We start from the raw sequence: 20187 nt of genomic DNA, 5'->3' as shown, positions 1-20187 counted from the left end.
AACATCTTTAGCCAATTCTGAGAAGTTGCAAGTTAAGCCATTTAAAACTGTACACACCTAGTCATTTTAACATTCTAACCATAGAAGGAAGTCTATTATAAAGAAAGTATTAAAAAACAGGCTACCACACTCCATTACCAAGAAGGGAAAAATAAGAGTCAAACAAATAATTATTGGACAATTTAACTTCTTGTACCAATAACATGTAAAAAAAAAAGTTTTAAAATCTTTTAGAAATAGGTTACAGTATAAGCACTTAAAATAATGATGCATCATCAAACTTAGCTCTAGAAAAAGAAAAGAATTTCACAGGATTGTTGGAATGCAACAAATTATTAGCAAAGGCTACGTTTCCTTATGGTTAAACAGCATTAACGTCTGTCTTATTTTATATGTCAAAATACATCACACATTCAAAAAAATTGTTTTCTTAGTAATTTAGTTGTTAGATTGTTCAGACAAGACTATCCCCTCCATTACTTTGTTCTCACTACTGCTAATAAACTGTTAAATGTCAAATACTTCTTCAAATTACATGGAACCAATACCAAGGTCATGCTGAACTTAGAGTTAATTAACAGAACAGATTGTTCACACAGCAATGAGAATGTTCTATTTATCTAAGACCATACATATTCACTTGAATACAACTACATTTGGCTTTATTCATTTTTAAATTGTTATTTCTGGGAGGGGGGGCAAATCTTTAGTGTAAAAGCAAATCTGATTTCAGACTTAAATCAAATCAGGCCATAAAGAGCTGTTACGTTTGTAGCGCTAAATACATCCCTGTAAGTACTACAAAAAGCTGGTGTCGAGCTATTTAAGTTGTTTGCAGCATTACAAACATGCTGCAAGTGCTCCAAAATATTAAAGCTGTATTCGGCAGCAGTGTTGGTCTGAGACAAAATGAAATGCAAAACTCTAGAACTCCTGAGTTCACAGATGATACCTTTTATTAGACCAACTAAGAAATAGCAACATAGAGCTACAGGGCTCCCTAGAATCCCCAGCATACCAGAAGCCTTTGTTCTCTCCCTCCCCCCCCCCCCCGACACACACACATGCATGTACGGACGGGTACAAGAGCAGATGGGACGCTTCAGGCACATCTACACATGATGCTATGTCACTGTAGCAACGCACTATAGTGACGTAGCATCCATGGGTGTCTATACTTGACCAGCAGCTCTTTTTCTGTAGCAGAGCACTCCCCTGTTACCACACACCACCATGGCAAAGCAGGTGCTAAAAAGAACTGTGCAACGCACACTGGCACAGTACAAGCAGTTACTGTGCCATGCTTTAGTACTTCCAAAAGGAAGTACCAAAGCATGTTGCAGTAACAATGTCGCTATAGGGCAACTCTTCAAATGGCAGTAGGAATTCCCTTATCCTAACCTTCCCCCTTTCCACTAACTGGCAGGCAGTGAAGGACTTGGGGTTAAAGGGCTGGGGTTAGGGTTAAGATAAGAGGATTCCCACTGTTATTGCAACAACCAGATTGTGGCAGCAGCAATGCTGAGCTAGCAATGGCAGTTCTCCACACCCCTTGGTGGGGGATCCAAGGAACAGCCTACTTCCCGCCCCATCTGGAGAGGTTGCCTTTATAGTGACTTCAAAGCTCTCTACCCAGGGGGCCTGTCTGTATGCTCCCATAGTGCTATATGTTTGTGCTGGGCCACTGTAGCATTTCAAATGACTGCCTGCCCATATCCTCAATGTCTGAGGTTAATTTTTTTTAAACCCCAACAATTTGAGTTTTATGACATATCAAAATGGATCAGACTAGAGAAAACAAAAATGCAAGTATCTAAAACAATACTTTTACACATGATTCCACGCTCCTCTTAACTATCCTAAGGTAATGAATTGTTTTGATTTAATGAAATGAACATTTAATCCAAAATGAAGTAAGGCTGTCATATATTAAAAGGCGACAACTTCCTTTTAAAATAGGCATCAGCAAATGACCCCCTCCATTACTTGTCTAAGACTAGTAACACTGAACCACAGAATTCTTTGAGAATTCTTAAAAACAGATGACCAGATGCAGCCCACAGCAAATGCTACTGCATTTTTATCTAAAAACAGCCAAAGAATTCAACTACAAAACTTGTTTTTTCTGTTAGGAAAGAAAATTGCTTATTTGGTATTTATTCACTATATATTGAATATACCAGTATATAAACTAACACTCGCTTTTGAATGTTCCAGTATCATGGTATTTAAGACAAAGTTATTTTTATTGGTATCTTATTCAAATGTTCCTGCTTCAAATATATTTCCTCCTTTATTTTATCTGTACATGGATAGTATCAGCTTATCACTCCCCCGCCATGTACAAAATTCAACAAACACACAATGTGATGATATACGAGTTCAAAATACCATACCCTTAGCGTCTGTACCTTTATAAATCATTGTGAACATTTACCTAAAATCATTTTGAACTACAGAAGTGAGCAACAAGGGCAGTGTCTGGAATGAGACCTATCAAACGTTAACGTTGTTATGCACCTGTGTTATGCTGTATTCTCTGCAAGATGCTTCATTTCCATTTAGAACTTTGGCCTGAAACTTTTCTTAAACTCTGGTTCAAGTCATCAGGGACCATGTGTCTGTCCTGCTGTCTCACACTACAAATTTTCTTCACTTTCAAATTATATTTATGAGCTACACTTATCCCTGCTACTGTTCAATTTAAAGTATTCAAGCTTAATGTAATACAACTGGTGGTAGGGCCTGACTTCCAGCAACTAAAATAGTAAGTTTCAACCTTTGTACCAGTATTTCTTACAATATTTTACATGAATTACTATATCACTCCATTTGTATTATAACTGTTTGTTCTGACAACAGCAACAAACCATGATTGTCATGTAGTATTTCTCAAAGAAAACAGCAACCTGCCTCTGATGAAATGTCAGCATAAGTCACTGAGGAATACTAACCAGTTATCTGATTATCATCATGAGAAGTCTTATATAATAAAGGGCTTAGTCCGTCTGTCTCTAACGCTCTTGGAGCACTCCCCAACCAATCACTGAAGCAACCAATCAGAATGCGGAGTGCTGCCATGATGGCATGGACAGAGCGGGGAAGCAAGGCGAAGTGAGCACTGCTGGACTCATGCCTCCCCTCCCCTACTCCTCAGAGGCAGCAGAGTGCTGCCATGAGAGCACATATGGAGAAGATGGAGCAGGGGGCAAGGCCAGTGGCACTGGTCTCGCCTTCCCACTCCATCCCCGCCATCATGATTGTGCTTCGCTGCCCCTGAGATGTATGCATCCACCCCCAGACAACTGCTCATCTATAAACTCATCCAGAGGTTGAATGCTACTGTAGTACATTGTATGTAGAACATTTTTATGGATGGTTTGTCATCTTATACCTACTTGAACTAGATGAACAATAGCACCCCTGCCATTTATGCTGCAATTAACATGTAATCCCTACATAAGTGTAACATGTAGAGGGGGTGTCTATGCACAAAATTTTAGGCAAAAGGCAGGACAAGATTGCCCCTTAGAAAATTAAGCTTACTCAGAATGGCATACACTTTTGTAGGTCATCGGACAAAGTAGGCTGCTGTCTACAAAAACTTACAACTTTCTGAACAAGTTTGTCTCTAAGGTGCCCTGGTGTTTGTCTCTTCCTGCCATGCCTTTTGCCTAAAACTTCAAAATGTTAGAATATTCTTGCAACAATGAGGCATATAAATAATAGTATCTCTTGATAGAAAGCACTCTGTAATTAAGGAAGCTTTCAGCACCAAAATCTTTCCAAATGACCTCAGAAGAACACGGAGGAATACAACCTAATACCCAAATATTGTGTCTACAAAGGACAACACATACATTTATTTTAAGGCTTTCATTTAGTGGTAGATTCAAATAAAAGATATGTTGTTTCCATCCAAGAACAACAGTTTTTCTATTTCACAGAATTATTTAAGAATAAGTACAGAGGAAGAAGACAGCTCTTGGGTCTGTGGTTCAGCCCTTTTTTAAAAGTCTATCAGGAAGGGCTCAGGCTTGCCACCTAAATTCGTCAATCTCCATTTCCATATATCTGCTTTCATTTTCAAGGTCTATTTGCACATGGATCCTTTCTTTGATGCTAAAGTCTAGATATTGTGTAAGGTGCTCTGCAAACTTTCTATTCAATTATGACACAATAATTATCTTTGTTATGATCCTTTTTGGGAACTGACTTGCTTCCTTATTTATCTATATTAGAAGGCAATATTATAAGAGCATTGCACCTGTACATTATTTAGAAAGTTATAGAAAATTTCTACTCTATTGAACTTCAGAGCCACAAAAAATTAATTCCCATCAAGGATACTCCACCAGAACAAAAACAACCTTGTGAAGATGAACTTTTAAACCATAATCTTGAGTTCAACAGACACTGGTTGTGAATTGAGAAGTGAACTTTTGACGTGTGTTAAAGTTGAAGTTGAGGAACATAATCAGATCCCACTTCCATACAATTTCCATCAAACAGTAGGAATCTTTTTCTGGTACAAAAGGAAAAGAAATCCTTTCTAGAGATATCCTCCAAGTCTTGTTATTTGGAACCAATATAAAAATTAAACTATTGCCATCCAATGGCCTTTATTTCTACAGCTATTTACTGCAGGAAAAAAAATATCACAAACCCAACATGAACGAAGGGAAAAAAAAGTATTCCTTCCAGAAATGAAGATGATTGGCCTCTTCCTAAGAATCTGGGAAGAAATGAAGACTATAAGAAACATGGATATTGTTATCTTGCATTCTTTCCTCACAGATTTCCCTCAACTCCTGAGGGATTGAATTCTTTTGGGTTCTACACCTTTCCACTCTCTAGCACAGAACTTCCTGACAAAAAAGAGCAACCTAATTAGGGAGGACACCTATATATATTTTACAGAGACTTCCTAATCAGTCACAGGATCTTTTAGACAACTGACTGCTACTAGATGCATTTTATGTAAAGCCGGGATATCAGCTGCTAGGCACAGACTTATATATTAACCCTGTTCAATTTAACCTATTAAAATTATTTTATGAAAAATAGTTAGCAAAGAGCCAGATCCCCAAAAATATGCATGTACCTAAGCTCTGACTGGCCCCAAAAAACTGGATTAGCTTCCATTAGAAGTTGTATAACCTTCTGTGGTAAGCAAAAGAACAGAATCAGACATCAATGGACTAAAGTTTTGCTTTATAAATTTAGGTCTAGCTGATGGACAAAAAAAATGAAGGGATGGGCTATTTTGGCCATGACCCTCTTTAACAGAACTTAAAAAAACATCCACACATACTTGTACAGATGGGGGCAGGGAGAACCAAGACTAAATGAAACCTGAAGATGCATGGACTAGAAGGAGTGATAATTTCCAGTAATGGCTGTCCCTCACTCTATCTCATGGAACCCACCAGTCCACTATGAAACCTCTGGCTCTCATCATTTTACAATACCCAATAACATCTGACTAGATCAGACCAAAGAGAAGAAATTAGTTTACAAAGCCATCTTCACTAAGATTTAGCTGAAGTTACAAGCTGAAGGAAAAAGGGGGAGGGGAGGGGCGGGGGGGGCAGATCATGGCGCTCCCCCCAGGGAGTGGGGGGGCAGGGGCAGGCACTGCCAAGGCAGGGTGGAGCCATGGGTTGTGTGCGGGGGTGGGGGGCAGCTCCCACCGCTAATTGCACCCCAGGTGTCCCCTGGATCTGCATGGGGCAGGCTGCAACCAGAGCTGCACAGGGTTCTTTTCCAGCAGCAGCTGGGCTCAGAGTGGGCATTGGGGTGCTGGGAGGATTCTGCATTCACCCCAAAATTTGCTGCCACTCCGCTCCAAGCACCAACACCACCAGCTGCCCAGCGCAGCCACAGCTCAACACCCTGCCTCCACCCATGTCCCAGGAAGAGCCAGAGCTGTGCTGGTCAGCTGGCGGTGGCAGCACTGGGAGCAGAGCGGTGGCAAGATTTGGGGTGGATGCAGTATCCTCCCAGGGCCACCAACACCTGCTCCGAGCCCAGACCCCACCAAGAAGAGCCCCAACTGCAGCCCACCCCACACCATCCCATCCTTCACAGATCCAGGGGAAACATGCCGCACCCCCATGCCCTCCCAAGGTGCAAACAGAAGTGGGATCTGCCTCCACCCCCTCCCTCACTAGCCCCCCCCCATGCCCCTACCCTCCCCTTTCACCACACCTGACTTACCAGCTGGAAGCAGCTCTATCAGAAATCAGATTGGTATCAGCCAGTACCCCTCTTTAAATATTGGCTATGGCATCAGCCCCAAAAATCTCTATCAGTACATCCCTAGAAATTATTTTTATTTCATTCTAGGGAGATGTCTAGACTTCAAGCTGACAAGTGTCTCTCCAAATCTTAAATGAGGAAATACTGGTAAGCAAAAAAAGGCCAATCTGTATAAATGGTTGTTCATTATGAGAACATAATATACTATATGAACACCTTTAAGGAGGTGCTGAGCCTGCAGAGGACTGCGACCCAGCTGCAGGTAGAAGCCTGGGGGAAGCTGTAATTGATCAGTAAATGAGGGCAAAGCTAGAGAAGGGGCAGGCAATTATTTCAAGAGGGGGCCACTTACTGAGTTTTGAAAAGCCATTGAGGACCACATGACAGACTGGGGGCAGATTAATATTAATTTTCTAAATTTTTTAGGGGCCCTGTGGGCCAAATAGAATGGCCTGGCAGGCCACATCTGGCCCACGGGCTGCATTTTGCTCAGAAGCACAGAGCAAAGGGGGAGAGAGGAGACGAGATAAGGTGGTAGTGGTGGTAGCAGCATTACTCTGCTATTTTCAAATCCATATTATTTTCCATTTCATCCTTTTTTCCATACCCAATTGGTTTGGCTATAACCCCCTCTTGCTGTGCCAGTTTTACATTACACAGTCAATTAAATTACACACTAACTGGCCAGTCAATTTTGGAACTTAGCCAAGCCAAGAAGAAACTTAGAGGCACCTGATGGTCCACAGTTCCCCAGAATGTGGGGAACTTGGCTAGCCACATCTGCCAACAAACTAAGCTCTGAGAAATGAACTCTTCACCTGGATGGGAGAGTTCTGCAAACATTACTGCTCATTTGGGATGCACGACTGAAAGAATAACCCTTCAAAATGCTAAACCATCAATACAGAGCAGTAAAAAAAATCTGAACTTTCAGAGGCAGTTAAAGCTGCACTAATGTAACTTTTGACTAAACCATGGCCATAAAAATAACTTCATCTAGAGCCAGGCATTAATTGCCACAAGTTGAGTTTTATGGATTCTTTCACAACTTTTGGAAAAATACCACTGAATTTTGAGGGCTCTCTTTCAGAATAAATAGGACTTGGAAAATGTTAGCAAGTGATTCTTTGACTAGGCTTTTCTGCCCAGACAAGTGGTTCTTACTCCTGTTTTTACGGAACCACCTTTTATTTTTTCACAGCCAAAACAAGAAGAAATTCATAGAGCAATTGTTATGTTGCAAAGACCTCAGAAAGATCACAACAGGTCAGGATGTTTTTAACACTATTGATCTGAGATCTCTGGGTTTGTCTTGTGAAACACGTTTGCACACCTAACCATACTAAGCTTGTGTAGCACCACACAATGCACTCAAAAGGATCTCAAGACATCATAAGGAGCCACAGCACCCTGGCCGAGGATTACTTAGCTGGATATTCTTAAATTATTAGCAGGCTCTAGAAATGGAACACATAGCATGTCTCTTCCAAGGGATTTCTCTAAGGAATGCAAACTTTAATTAATTAAGGATCTTAGACTGGTTATGCATGTCTACTTAACACCCGAAGAATGCCGCTAGCATAGCCAAGAATCCTAACTACAGCCAGTTTTAAATTGTAACTAATTTGGAAAAGGTGGTTCTTAAACATCTTCATAGCACGCATCCAAATAGGACTCCAGGCGCAATACTAGTAGCAACCACAACAACCACCACCCCACACAAATAAGTGTGCACACATTCTCCCTCCTCATTTTACAGCCTTAATGGAACAAAAAGATACGGTCAGAGGGAAACTTCTGCTTTGCACTTCATCTTAATATATTTTTAAAGATGGCAAATCAAGCATTCAAGTAGAATGTTTTTAGGACATTCTAAAACTATGATTTTCATCACAATACCGTACTAATTCAGCTATCAGGACATATACAGTATTTCTTATTATTTTGGTGTATACAAGTTGGTAAGGTTAGAAATGTGTACAATGTGTATAGTTATCAGGCTTGTATTAGAAGTACTGTAACAAACAAAAACATTTAAGTTTCAAATGTTCTGAGTGCCTCATCTTGACACGTTAATATGAATGAAGTAACAGGCCTTAACTATATCACTAAAAGTAAAAATACTTCTACATTTGGCAGATTTAATATGGAGTGAAATAAATTACAAAAATAAAAACAGTAAAGAAACTAATGCTACATTCAAAATTTCAAATCTTAAAATATTTACTTACTTGGGCTGTGTACTCAACTTTATAACAGTCTTGTGTGGCAGAGAATCTTGTGAGGACTGAACATCATCCTACAGAAGAAAATATTTTATTTTGGTTTGGTTTTGACCAAATTAACCAAATTAAATCATACATTTTGGTTTTGGACAAATCAACATTTATAAAAATGCAATGTCAACATCACTAATAGATAGAAATCTAGTCTGCCACACACACTCAAGCACACACATGCACATGCACTAGATTGTTTAAATGTAGAAATATATCAGTCCCCTCTTCCACCTACCCCGTTAGAAAATTATTTCTTCAAATCTTGTATACCTGCTGGACCAGAAAACTGAAGAGAAAAATCTATCTGGTTATATTATGCATTACATAACACAACCACATAGATTTGACAGAGGAAACAAAAAACCATATACTGCATTGTTTCACATACAATACCCTTCTCAGTTAAACAAACACCTTGCATTTGAAAGGCAGACAAAAGAAAAAAGATCTTTCCTTGAAAATGCTGATGAGTACAGTGTTTTCCAGGGAAAAGACAGGTAACTGCAATAGTGGGGTAAGCAAATACTGTGGCGGCTCCGTTAACCCCTGGCTGCAAGATGTCGTATGTGCTGATGGCTAACACAAAATGTCTGACTCTTCTCTTTTTAAGCTTAGCTGGGTGGGCAGCCAGAAATATCTGCCAGGTTAACTGAAGGCCCAATCCTAGTCAACAGCACCTAAAGAGTCAGGGAAGGGCCCACCTACCTAATTCAAGAGGAGCAGCCTGAACTGCAGAAGCTATTACCATATTTCCTTGCTTAAAACACCCTCCCCCAATTTCCAGCAGCTACTTTTTGCAGAAAAGGTGCACGTTTTATGTGAGAAAATACAGTACTCATCCATCCAATTACCAAGCTATAGTGTTTTCTTCATCTGAATTCACTATGAACTACTCTACTCCAGAAGCACAACTGCTAGCAGAGACAAAAAATATTTGGATCAGGAGTGTGAAATATATGGCCCATGAGCTGGGTAGAGCCTGAGGAGGTGGGTCACCTAACCATTTATCTTTTCCTGACATTTCTTTTTGGGATTCTCCACACTCTCTATAAGCTTAACATGAAAGAAGAATAGATGGAGAATAGTTCTCTTTCATTACTGAAAATGCAATAATAGTCTTCTCAGAGTGACTCAGATCACCCCAGAATGTGTCCATCTTTTTCTTCCATCTTTCTCTCTCTCTTCTCAGTTTCCTCCTCCTACTTTTTTGTGTTAGGGCTTCCTGATAAGCTTGGCTTGTCTCTGTTAGCCCTCCCTACTTTTTCCTATTCCCAACTTTTCTCTATCCCTTGCAAATGTAGCTAGGAAGGAAAACACCAGAGAGTTTACAATAATATAACCAATTTTTTTCTGGAAGGAAGAGTGTTGTAATGTGAATATTTCAAGAACTAGCTAAGTGTGACACCTAAGTGGCAGCAGGTTGTTGTACACAAAGGTCATGAACAGGAGTAGAAACTGCAAGTGTAAGGAAACACTGTAAAAAACAGCAGTCAGAATAAAGAGCTTCCCAATACAACAGTGATGTTATTTTTTACATAACACATGTGCATGTCTGTAACATCATTAATCTGTTGCAAAATAAGCAAGTGTTGTATCTCATATATTTGTGTGACCTGTAAGCCAGATAGCATGTTTGTGAAGCAAAAAGTAGATAAATTGTTTTTCAAAAGAAATGGAAGCTTTCATGCTTCTTCATAAGAGTGAATGAAAAGCCTGTGTATTTGACTGTAAGCAAACAGTGGCTGTTTCCAAGGAACACAATGCTAAGAGATGTAATGAGTCATACCCTGGCGTCAAGTATGACAAACTTACCAGGAAGTTGAATGAAAACAAACTGAGTGAATTAGAGCAGTTGGAAAATCAAAAATGGATCTCCACACAAGCACCGTCAAGTGACGGAGCAGCGAGAGCTAGCTCTCTCATATCTCCATAAATAGGTGTCTCTCCAAAGATTTTTGCTGAGGGAGAGTTAAGGGACAGGATCTGCGTGAACAGAATTTCTCAACGATGAAGATCAACACACAAAACTATGCTCAAGATTCAGTGACAAACACTTGAACCTTTTCCTGGAAGTGGCCTTGCAGCAAAGTACTGCCATGAATCTGAGAACAGTATTGACCGTTTGTGAGATATTAGTGCATGTAAAAGACTTCTTTTAATTTGAATACATTTTATGTTCTTATTTTTCCTTATAAAACCTGTAGCAAATACTTTATGAAAATAAATCCATTTTTTTCCACACATTTGGAGGCCTGACTGTAACAAATATGTATATATGAACCAATTTTAAAACTGATATATGCTGAAGAGATTGGTATTGATGTGCAAAAACCAATTTATCAAAGTATAAACTGAGCTGAACAAACAACAGATTTTGGTAAAGATATATAGGTGTAGCCTGCAGGCACCTGCAAAACAAGGACCAATTTGAGCTTGATATTCCTGATTTAGAGATAAACCTTCAAAACATGCAAGATAAACAGTTTTTCAAAAGCATGGTCTTGGTTATTGAGAAGACTAGTATAATCCAGGAACAATTAAAATATAGTTTCACAGACTTTTAAAAATGCATTCATTGCCTTGACTCCAAAAACTCTTAATGCAGGTGTGCATTAAGCTTTCCTCTACTAAGGGTTTTATTATGCTCTTGTGATCCATGTTACCCCAGAATGGCCATACTCTACATATTAAATACTCTGAATAATAAAAGCAAAGTCCCGATACTTTGTGTATTCACTAAGAAGCATCATGTTTTCCTATTTTTTAAAACAGTCCATGAAAATAACTTATCTGAAAGAGGAAGTACTGTACATGCTGTTTCCTCTTGCCAATCATTATGGGATCACTTGTGGCAGTATCCTCAGCTTCCTGTATCCTAAAATGCCTTTCCAGGACTTGGATCTATCAGAATTGATGACTCCTCCTCTACTATCAATCTTTTTCCTCACTTTTTGATATAATTGCTGTTTCTTTCCATGTTTCACTTTCCTCCACTCTTGACTTCTTATTCCATCACAAGAGCTACATATATGTGTTCATATTATCTAGGAGAATTCTCCTATGGCAGAGTTCTGCTAGAAAAATTTACTCAGAAACCCCTGAAAAAAAGTTGAAATGCTGAGCCCCTATGCAGCCAGGGGTGCTCCTGTGCACACATCTAAGTCATCCACATAATAGATGACAGCAGTGCACAGAGCTGCCCTGACTGGCCGACTCAGGCTGCCTTTGCAGCACAAGGGGGGGGGTGTGAAGGGGTTCCCTGCTTGGCTGGAACAGCACAGTGTAGCCTGAGTGACACACTGTCTCCTTGGACCCATGGGAGGGGTTGGGAGCAAAACATGCTGGAAAACCAGAGGACTGTGCTGCAGCTTCTCTCAAAATGTAGGTGTACAGAAGTTAGTTCTCCTGACAGAAAGTCTCAGAAGCCACTTAAATCTGGTTCTTCTTGAGTTATTTTTCTTCTGGAGCAGCCATTTTTGCTCTGGCAGAAAATCACAAGTGTCTTAACACTTGTAGTTTCAGCTGGAGGAACAGTGACTCTTCTAACAGAAAAAGAATGCCTCTGTGTGGCCAAGTTCTACCTTCCCAATTCTCAGCCCTGGTTCATATCCATCATTTGTTTCCTCCACTGTACCTCTATAGAGATGATTAACAGTTCTACTCTACTAAGGGCTTGTTATGAGGATGAAGTCTCAGTTGAAGATGATGACACCTTGATTGACACCTAAAAAAGAGGTAGCAGGAAAGACAATAAAACTATGAACTTGATTTCCACTGACGATGTCTGAGAGATGCCAAGATTTCAGTTCCCCTTACTTAGAGGCTGGAAGTTATTAAAGATATATAGGACCACTATGACAATAACATTGTGGAGGCAAACATGAGTGCAAAAATATTTCAAAGTGTTACTGATGCACTGATCTAAAGTTCCAGAAACATTTCAATATACCAAATCCAATTGCATAGCTACACAAACGCATGCACAAAGAAAGGTAAATGATTAACTCACACACTTATGCACAAAGGCACAGAGCTAAGCTGCATACAACTTTACATGCATTCTTTCCTAGCTTTTTAGTGTTGAACCAGGCATTCAAAAATATTTCTAACATAAGGGTTTTTTAATATAAAAAAGTATCGTATGTTTAATGAGACAAACTCATTTTGGCTTATTTGTGTCTATTCCTTCACTGTCTCCCTCTTTTTAAGAAACCTCCAAAAATGGCAAGTGGAAATTCTATGTTTATTTTTCCTCTACTGATCACTGGGTCAAATTATCTCAGTTTATAAATAAAGATTTATACACAGATCTATAAATATTAGATATATATCGTAGTCTTTCAAATCCTTCCTTAGCTCAGATATTCAGTATGGGCTCTCTCTTTTCCTGCCATATTATTACCATAACTAATAATGATCTTCAGGTTAGATTAGGCCCACAGTTATGCTAGCACAACCTCTATATTATCAAAAAAATTGTATAAGCTAGAGATACAGATAACTTGATTTTAGTAAACAATTCTGTTGACCCACAAAGTGAAATAACCGTTCACTTACTTTTTAGCTGTGTTGGTTCTGCATGGTTAACTGCAAAAAGTAGTAAAAATTATCTGTTGCCACTATCAATAGCTATAGATATAAATAAATATAGCCATTAATTGCACTGTTAGAAGGAAGGGAATGATCTTTTCAATCACTTTTTAAAGTAGAAATCACTTCAAACTAAGTTTCCCCACACCATTCACACACTGCCTAAAAAGAAAAAAGAAAGAATTTCTTCCACTTTAAAAAAATAAGGAAAAAGAACAACTCACCATCTTAAGAAATGGAGTTGATGGATTGTAGTTATAAGTATCTTTGTCCTTTAGGATAAGAATATGGGCAGAGTCAACTATCACCTTCTTCAAATTCATTAATGAATGGAAAAGCCTGTCAATAGAATTTTCAAATGTTACTTTTTTCAGAGTTTATGAGAAGCCACAATGAGAACCTTGTAAAAAAGAAGATAAAAAATGTATAACCACTAAAAATGTTATTTCAGCTAAGATTGTTTGTTTGCTTTTGAAGGTGGGCTTGTGAAAGACAGAACCAGAAGTCACATAGGGAGAAAGGACTAGATTTCCAAAAAAAAAGTCAAGTTATTTCGGAGCCAAAGGTAAGTAATCTTGGAAGAGTCCAATACAGTGCTAGGCAATCATATCCTAGAAATGAGATATTTACCCCTCACTTTATTAAGTATGATTTGGGATGCCTGAAAAACTAACACATTTCAAGTGACTAATAATTCTTCAAAATGTAGATATTTGACAATGAATAATATTGAATAAAATGAGTACAAGTCAACATAAGCACACCTGAGATGAAATATCTGGAAAGTAGGATAAAGTACTAAAAATACTAGGTCACTGATATTGAGAAAATAATAAAAAAATGTTATGTTGCACTTAAGTTGTCCAATATTGATATTTCAATTACGTTATCCAACATATGGCTTATAAATATTTAATATTTTTCAACCTTATAAAAACAAACTTTTTATACTACAGGAAAAGGAAAATTCTTCACACATTTAATTCTGCACAAATGATCTGCAGCTATTTTACACGAAACTATATGCTTTCATAGATTTAGTTAAAACATGGTCCAAGATAAGTCTTCATTAATCAAGAATTAAGTTCATAAATATATATCAAGAAATCTCACAGATAACACACTTACACTAAATGTTACTCAGATGCCTATTTCCAAAACTTAAATGCACAGACATTTCCTAATTCAAGCAACATTAAAATCTAACCTTTTTTACACTATTTAACTAAACTAACAGAAAACTACATTCCCACCATCACCAGAATACGCAACTTCCCAGTGCAAACCATCTGCCCATAAACATGAAGCTTCTTACCTAATACCACTGTTCCTTTAGATGATGGTTGTCTAGATTTCTAGTTACTATATTATGAGAACCGCCCCCCACCACCCCACCAAGAAATCAGCTACATGTTACTGTAGGCTGTAAACAAACATCACATTTGATGTGTTCTGATTATCTGGGGGTTTAACTAGGATGAAACCAGGAGAGGCACAGGCATTAACTTGAATGACCCATAATTAATTTACAGAGGCAAAGAGCTGAATGAAAAAGTTTGGATTTAAACTTAATTGCTGAACAGTAAGAGTTCTGTACCCCTCTGCCTTTCTGCCATCTGACACCACCAGGGAAAGAATCCTGCATTATCTGCACATCAAAGAGCAACTCACAAAGACACTCTCATGGACCCAGAGAATTAGACTTCCACCTTCAGCTTCCTCTGTGCAAAAATTAAGTTTATTTTCTGCCTATGAGGACGTTTTACCATCCTTTTCCTTGAGCCTGAGGAAGGGTGTTTGCACCTGAAAGCTTGCAGAAAGAGATACTTTTCTGCCATTTCTTAGTTGGTCTAATAAAAGGTATCATCTTTGAACCAACAGTTCTAGAGTTTTACATTTCAGCTTGATAAGAAGACTTTTTCCAGCTATTTAAGTTGGCCTAATAAAAGAAACTGGATTTACTCAAAGAACCTGTGTCTGCCTATGTCCTTAGACAAACAGGGCAACACCTCTGTTAGCATGTCTCAAATAATTCACAGGTACTTAAAGCAGGATAATGAACTTGCCTGAATCTGGGATCCCAGGACAAAAGACTTCCTCCTACAAGAAATGCAATGCCTGTTTACAGCATAGGAATCATCTGTTTATTGCATAAGAATTGGGGGGGGGGGTTAAAAACAGGTGCATGCCTCACACCTCCCATTCCCCCTCTCCTGTTCATACTCTTTATTCCATGATCCTACTAGATCACTGTAATCCATCTGTACACACTCCCAGACTCAAAAATCCAAATCACACAACAGTTCATGACTCCGCTGCAATCTCCTTTTCCCTGGTCCTTCGAATCCCTGCCATAAAACAGTTTTAAATCACAAGGAGGTAGCTTCCTAGTTTGATGAAACTGGAAAAGATTCCTTAGAAAGTAGAGGTATGCTTGCATTAGGGGAAAAAAAAAAAACAAAAACAGCAGACTTTCCCAGGGTTTGCCAAAGCAGCTTTGCCACCCCAGAGCTGTGGAAGTAGAGCACCTTCCAGTGAACCTGAACAAATACACAGGAATCTGAAGTAAAGAACAGTAGACTAAACAGACACATAAAGGAAGCTAACGAAGTGGACTGGATAGGTGATATTTATGAAGGTGGGAAGTGTACGACAGAACCAGATATCACATAGGTTCAGTTCTTATGCCTCAGTTTTTCTCCTCCTAAGATGAGATTAGTTTTATTATTTTAGACATAGCCAGCTTCTTTTTCAAAAACAAAAATAGTTATGATAAAGTATATTACTGGGTTTAATTTTATTCTGTTTTAATAAAAAAAGTTTAAGATTTTGTCTGAAGATACAGAGGCTAAAATTGAAGTCTTACAGCCTAGTCATCTGCTAGCTAGACAAGTAAAGACTAAGAAGTATTCTAATAGTTATTTTCAACTACATTAAACTCCTAAACCACCAAAGAGAGTCACTTATCCTTTCCTTGAAGATTAAGGCTTCACCTTAATAAGATACAAATTTGGTTCTAATGTACTGTATTTACTTGCATTGATTTGGGCCTTCAAGAGGCTGATTCTACACTCATCTTTTCCCCAAAAATTAACTTTTCAAAATTGGGGTGTACGACTTAAGTGGTGAAGCTGATTTTCTACTCAAAACGGAAGCATGGAGACACTGTAAGATGACAGCTGTATGAAGGAAGAGGTGCAGTCCAACAGATGTAGACCCAGGGGGAGATGTACTGGAGTGGTTGGAGTTAGTTATAAACTTTAGGTGGATCATGATTCAAAGCTATCTGACCAAGTGCAGCAGTGGCATTTCTAGTCAGGCACTGCTGAGAGAGTCAATTGACTTCATGGTTTATTATACTCTAACTCAGAGGTTCCCAAACATTCTCTCATGATGTACCTCCTTTCCAGATCTGCCAGCTGCTCATGTACCCCTACCACCATATTTTGTATTTTAACCCTATAAAGGCCAATTATTATTATAATGAAAATTAAATCCACCATTTCTCCCACTTACTCCCCAGATACATCTTACATACCCCCAGAGGTATGTGTACCACAATTTTGCAACCCCGATCTACTTGATTCCTGCCAATTGTTCTTTATTCCACAGATACTAACAATCCTGTCTCCTTTTAAATGGTCTTGATAAAGGACCATGCAAAAGCTCCTTAATTAAGCTATGCTTTCCTTGGCAATGTTGCTGCCTCTACTCTACTCAGCTACTCCTGGTCTCTCTTCTCCCATTTCACAGTTTTGCAGACAATGTTTGGCTTTTTTTCAAAAACTTAGATTCACCCATGGAGTCCAGTCTTCAGCAGCTGCTACAGTTCTAGTTTTTGGCTGAGTAGCTAAGAGCAGGTGACAATTCAGCTGGGAAAGGGTTCCCAAACAGGAAAGAACAGATGGATGAACTGAAGACTGGGCTCTATCCCTGCTTTATGTAGCTATTATTATGGAAAAATCTTTACCTTCATTCTGCCTCCCTCTACCCCAAAGGTGTCTGCTTAATTTGGGTATGTGTGGTATGTGAGAAAATACAGTACCTGTTCCACACATTGGGAAGAGATTAATTTCTACCAGTCACAGAGACAGCTCATCTCAGCAGGAATAACAGCAAAGAAGACTACCTCTGTTGCTGCCACGGCACTTGGCACTGGGTTAGGGCAAGGGGCAGCCAGCAGCACTCAGAGGCTAGCAAGCTACTAGTCCCTCTTCTTCTTCAGGGGAAAGGGCAGGCTGTCAGTGACTGGGCTCACTGATAAGTCCTGTAAGGGGGAGGGGAGAAGCAAAGGAACAGCTTTCTATCACCTACTGAATAGAAAGCATACCTCTGCAATTATCTTCTGCTCCAGTGAGGTGCCTCCAAATCTGTCTAGGCCCCATGGCGCTCTAATTTTTGTTAGTGCTACAAATGAACTAGTGTCCAGGCCCAAAGATTATATTCTACCTTCAAAAGAGACTTTTGCAGACAGCTAGAAGCCCTTTTAGAAAGAGGAAAAAGTTGAAAATGTATTCAATTTTATTTTGTTCAAAGAATCACACTGAAAAGAGAACCAAGAATAGTACCTTGTAGAAGTAAGTGCCCTACTGGAATAGGCAAGCAGGACTCATAGTAGAGATGATGTTTTAATCAGACCAAAAAAATTCTTTAATTGCAAGCTTTTGGGCACAAACACCCTTCATCAGGCATTGAAGAAAAGATTGTAAAAGTTCTCCTGGGTAGAAATGAAAGTTCATATTTCAGAGGATTTCACAGAGAAGCCAATAGATGGAAAACTGCCCAGAGGAGTTTCAAGCCACAGAATGGAAGCAAACATTGGACAAGCAGGGCACTCCCAAAGAGTCCCCACTGGGAACCAGGGAGGGAGAGAAAAACAGAGGGGCGAGGGACTCCTGGACAACCCTGGCTGGGAGCCAGGGAGAAGATGCCCAAAGCAGAAGGGGTGGACACATCTAGGGAACAGCAGCTGGAGGCTGGTAAGGGAAACCCAAGCACGGAGGGGTGGGACCTGCCCAAGAAGAGGAAGGTGAGAGCTGGGGAGGGAGAGCCAGTGGCAGAGGGGTAGAGTACACCTAGAGAGCCCCAACTGGTGAAAAGAGAGAGGGAGACAACAGAGAAGGGGAGCATTATGCCCAAAAATCCCATACAGTGAGAGAAAAGGGGGAGTCACACCCAAAGGAATGAGACCATTATTAAAAACCCTCGGCTCAGACCCAGGGAGGGTTATGGAAACTGGGGAAATGAAGACTGAGATGCTATTCACCTCGGCAAAGGGGACTTTTATGCATGCATTTTTTTTGCCAAATTGGAGAGCTAAGCTAAGATAAATATTTCTAAGAAAGTACATACCCAAATTAAAACTCCTTGAATGACTACATTTTACAGAAAAAGGTGGCTGAGAGAACCCCTGAGAAGTATAAGGAATTCAGACAAATAAATGACACATTTGGTAAGCTCAAAGAACTCAATTTCTTCAGGAAAAAGAGACGTTTTGAATTAGCTGGTAAACTAAAGATCTATCAGGTGATAATGCAAAATAAGAACCTACCTACCTCTAATTTCCAGAGAAGATACAGTATCAAAAAGTTTTAATTTGTTTTAGATTTAACATGCAACAGTCTTGCATGGATAAGCAAGGCTATGAACATCACTGTACATAGATAATTTTGCACTCTTTGCTGAAATTTTTTGACAAGTGATTAACTTTTCTAAAGCAGGATTTAAAATTGAGACGTTTCCTTGAAATGCACCAGTCATTCCATAAGTCTCTTGGCAAATAAGCTTGATTAAAAGAGTGTGAGTGTAAGTGTCTGGACCTATTTTTTCACATACCAAAAATCAGAAAGATAAAAGTTTGCATTTTTAATACAGAGGTAATTAGAACTTGAATTAAATGAACTGATTCTTCCCTTGAAAACTAAGATCCCATGCTGAGTTAAATTTGTGACCTTGTGAACACTATCATTAACTATCTTTATTTTGCACTGTGTAATTTCTGTTCACTTTAAAAGATGTTTGGACTTAAAAAAAAATAAAATGTATAATAATACTCTAATTATGCATTATAGATAGCTAAGGACCACAGATATGAAAAGAAATGAGAAGTCCAATAGAGGAATCTGGTCATATTACTTAACCAATATGTTTTATAATCAAGGCAGCAAACATGAGATGAGATATTTGAAAACATGTTTGAAGCCATATTTAATTTTCTATTTTTAACCTTAATACGGAATTGTCAAACTGGTGGCTCATGGGCTCAATGTGCCCTGTCCCCCGCAGTTCCCAGTCCAAGCAGCACTCCCCTTATCACTCTCCTGCTGCTCCTGACTTTCCCCTCTATCTTCCAGTTTCTACTACCTGCCTCAACCCCTGATGGCAGGGTGGAGCAGTGTAGCCCATGGGACTGAAAGGGCCCATAACAAGTGGTTTCAGGGGAAACTGCACAGAACAGGAGTACTCGTACAATGCAGCAGGGGTTGCCCACCACATGAAGGGTCTGAAACATGGATCAGGGGTGTGCAGCCCATGCAGCATGTTACCTGATAGCATGTGGCCCACAGTCACTAAAAAATTGGTGTCTATGGCTTAATATCTGGGACTTACCTATATCAAATTACTCAAATGCATATTTCAAAGGCTGTACAAATAGTTTAACTCCAGAATGTGGCCATAAACTACTTAGCCTATGTATCTACTTATCAGTATTTATGCAGAGATGACATCTTGTATTGTCTGATGCTGTAACTCCTGCAATGAAAGGAGACAATCTGGAATAGTGTAAGATTTGTGATACTTTCAGGAAGTATCTACCTTGACCAATTTAATGATCAGTCCCAACAGATTTCACAGATCAAAGTACTGATGTGCTTCTTTGTTAGCAACAACGTTTTTTATCTCTGCAAACCTTGTAGCATCACAAAAATAGCATCTGGAGGAAGCCTGGGGCTAATGGTTTTTAAAAAATGCATACCTAAAGTAAGATTTTTAACTATAGAGAATTGGCATAATTTAAAACAGTGCTGAACACCTAGATGCTCCCATTGGATTTTGA

General features: G+C 39.2%; 1 protein-coding gene across 1 annotated transcript in view; it reads right to left on the bottom strand.

Annotated features, from left to right (window-relative positions):
* MAN2A1 (mannosidase alpha class 2A member 1) overlaps positions 1–20187 on the bottom strand; it is a 225671-nt gene that overhangs the window by 87791 nt on the left and 117693 nt on the right. Inside the window, exons 11-12 of the mRNA XM_019532463.1 lie at positions 13355–13469; positions 8493–8560 (exon numbers count right to left, since the gene is read on the bottom strand). Of these exons, the coding sequence (XP_019388008.1) occupies positions 8493–8560; positions 13355–13469 (183 nt within the window). The remainder of the gene's footprint in view (positions 1–8492; positions 8561–13354; positions 13470–20187) is intronic.

The sequence above is a fragment of the Crocodylus porosus genome, unplaced genomic scaffold (assembly GCF_001723895.1).
Source record: "Crocodylus porosus isolate Cpor-Errol unplaced genomic scaffold, CroPor_comp1, whole genome shotgun sequence".
In the NCBI taxonomy this organism is placed as follows: domain Eukaryota; kingdom Metazoa; phylum Chordata; order Crocodylia; family Crocodylidae; genus Crocodylus; species Crocodylus porosus.
The sequence above is the reverse complement of the archived record's forward strand: the minus strand, read 5'-3'. Positions and strand labels throughout refer to the sequence as shown.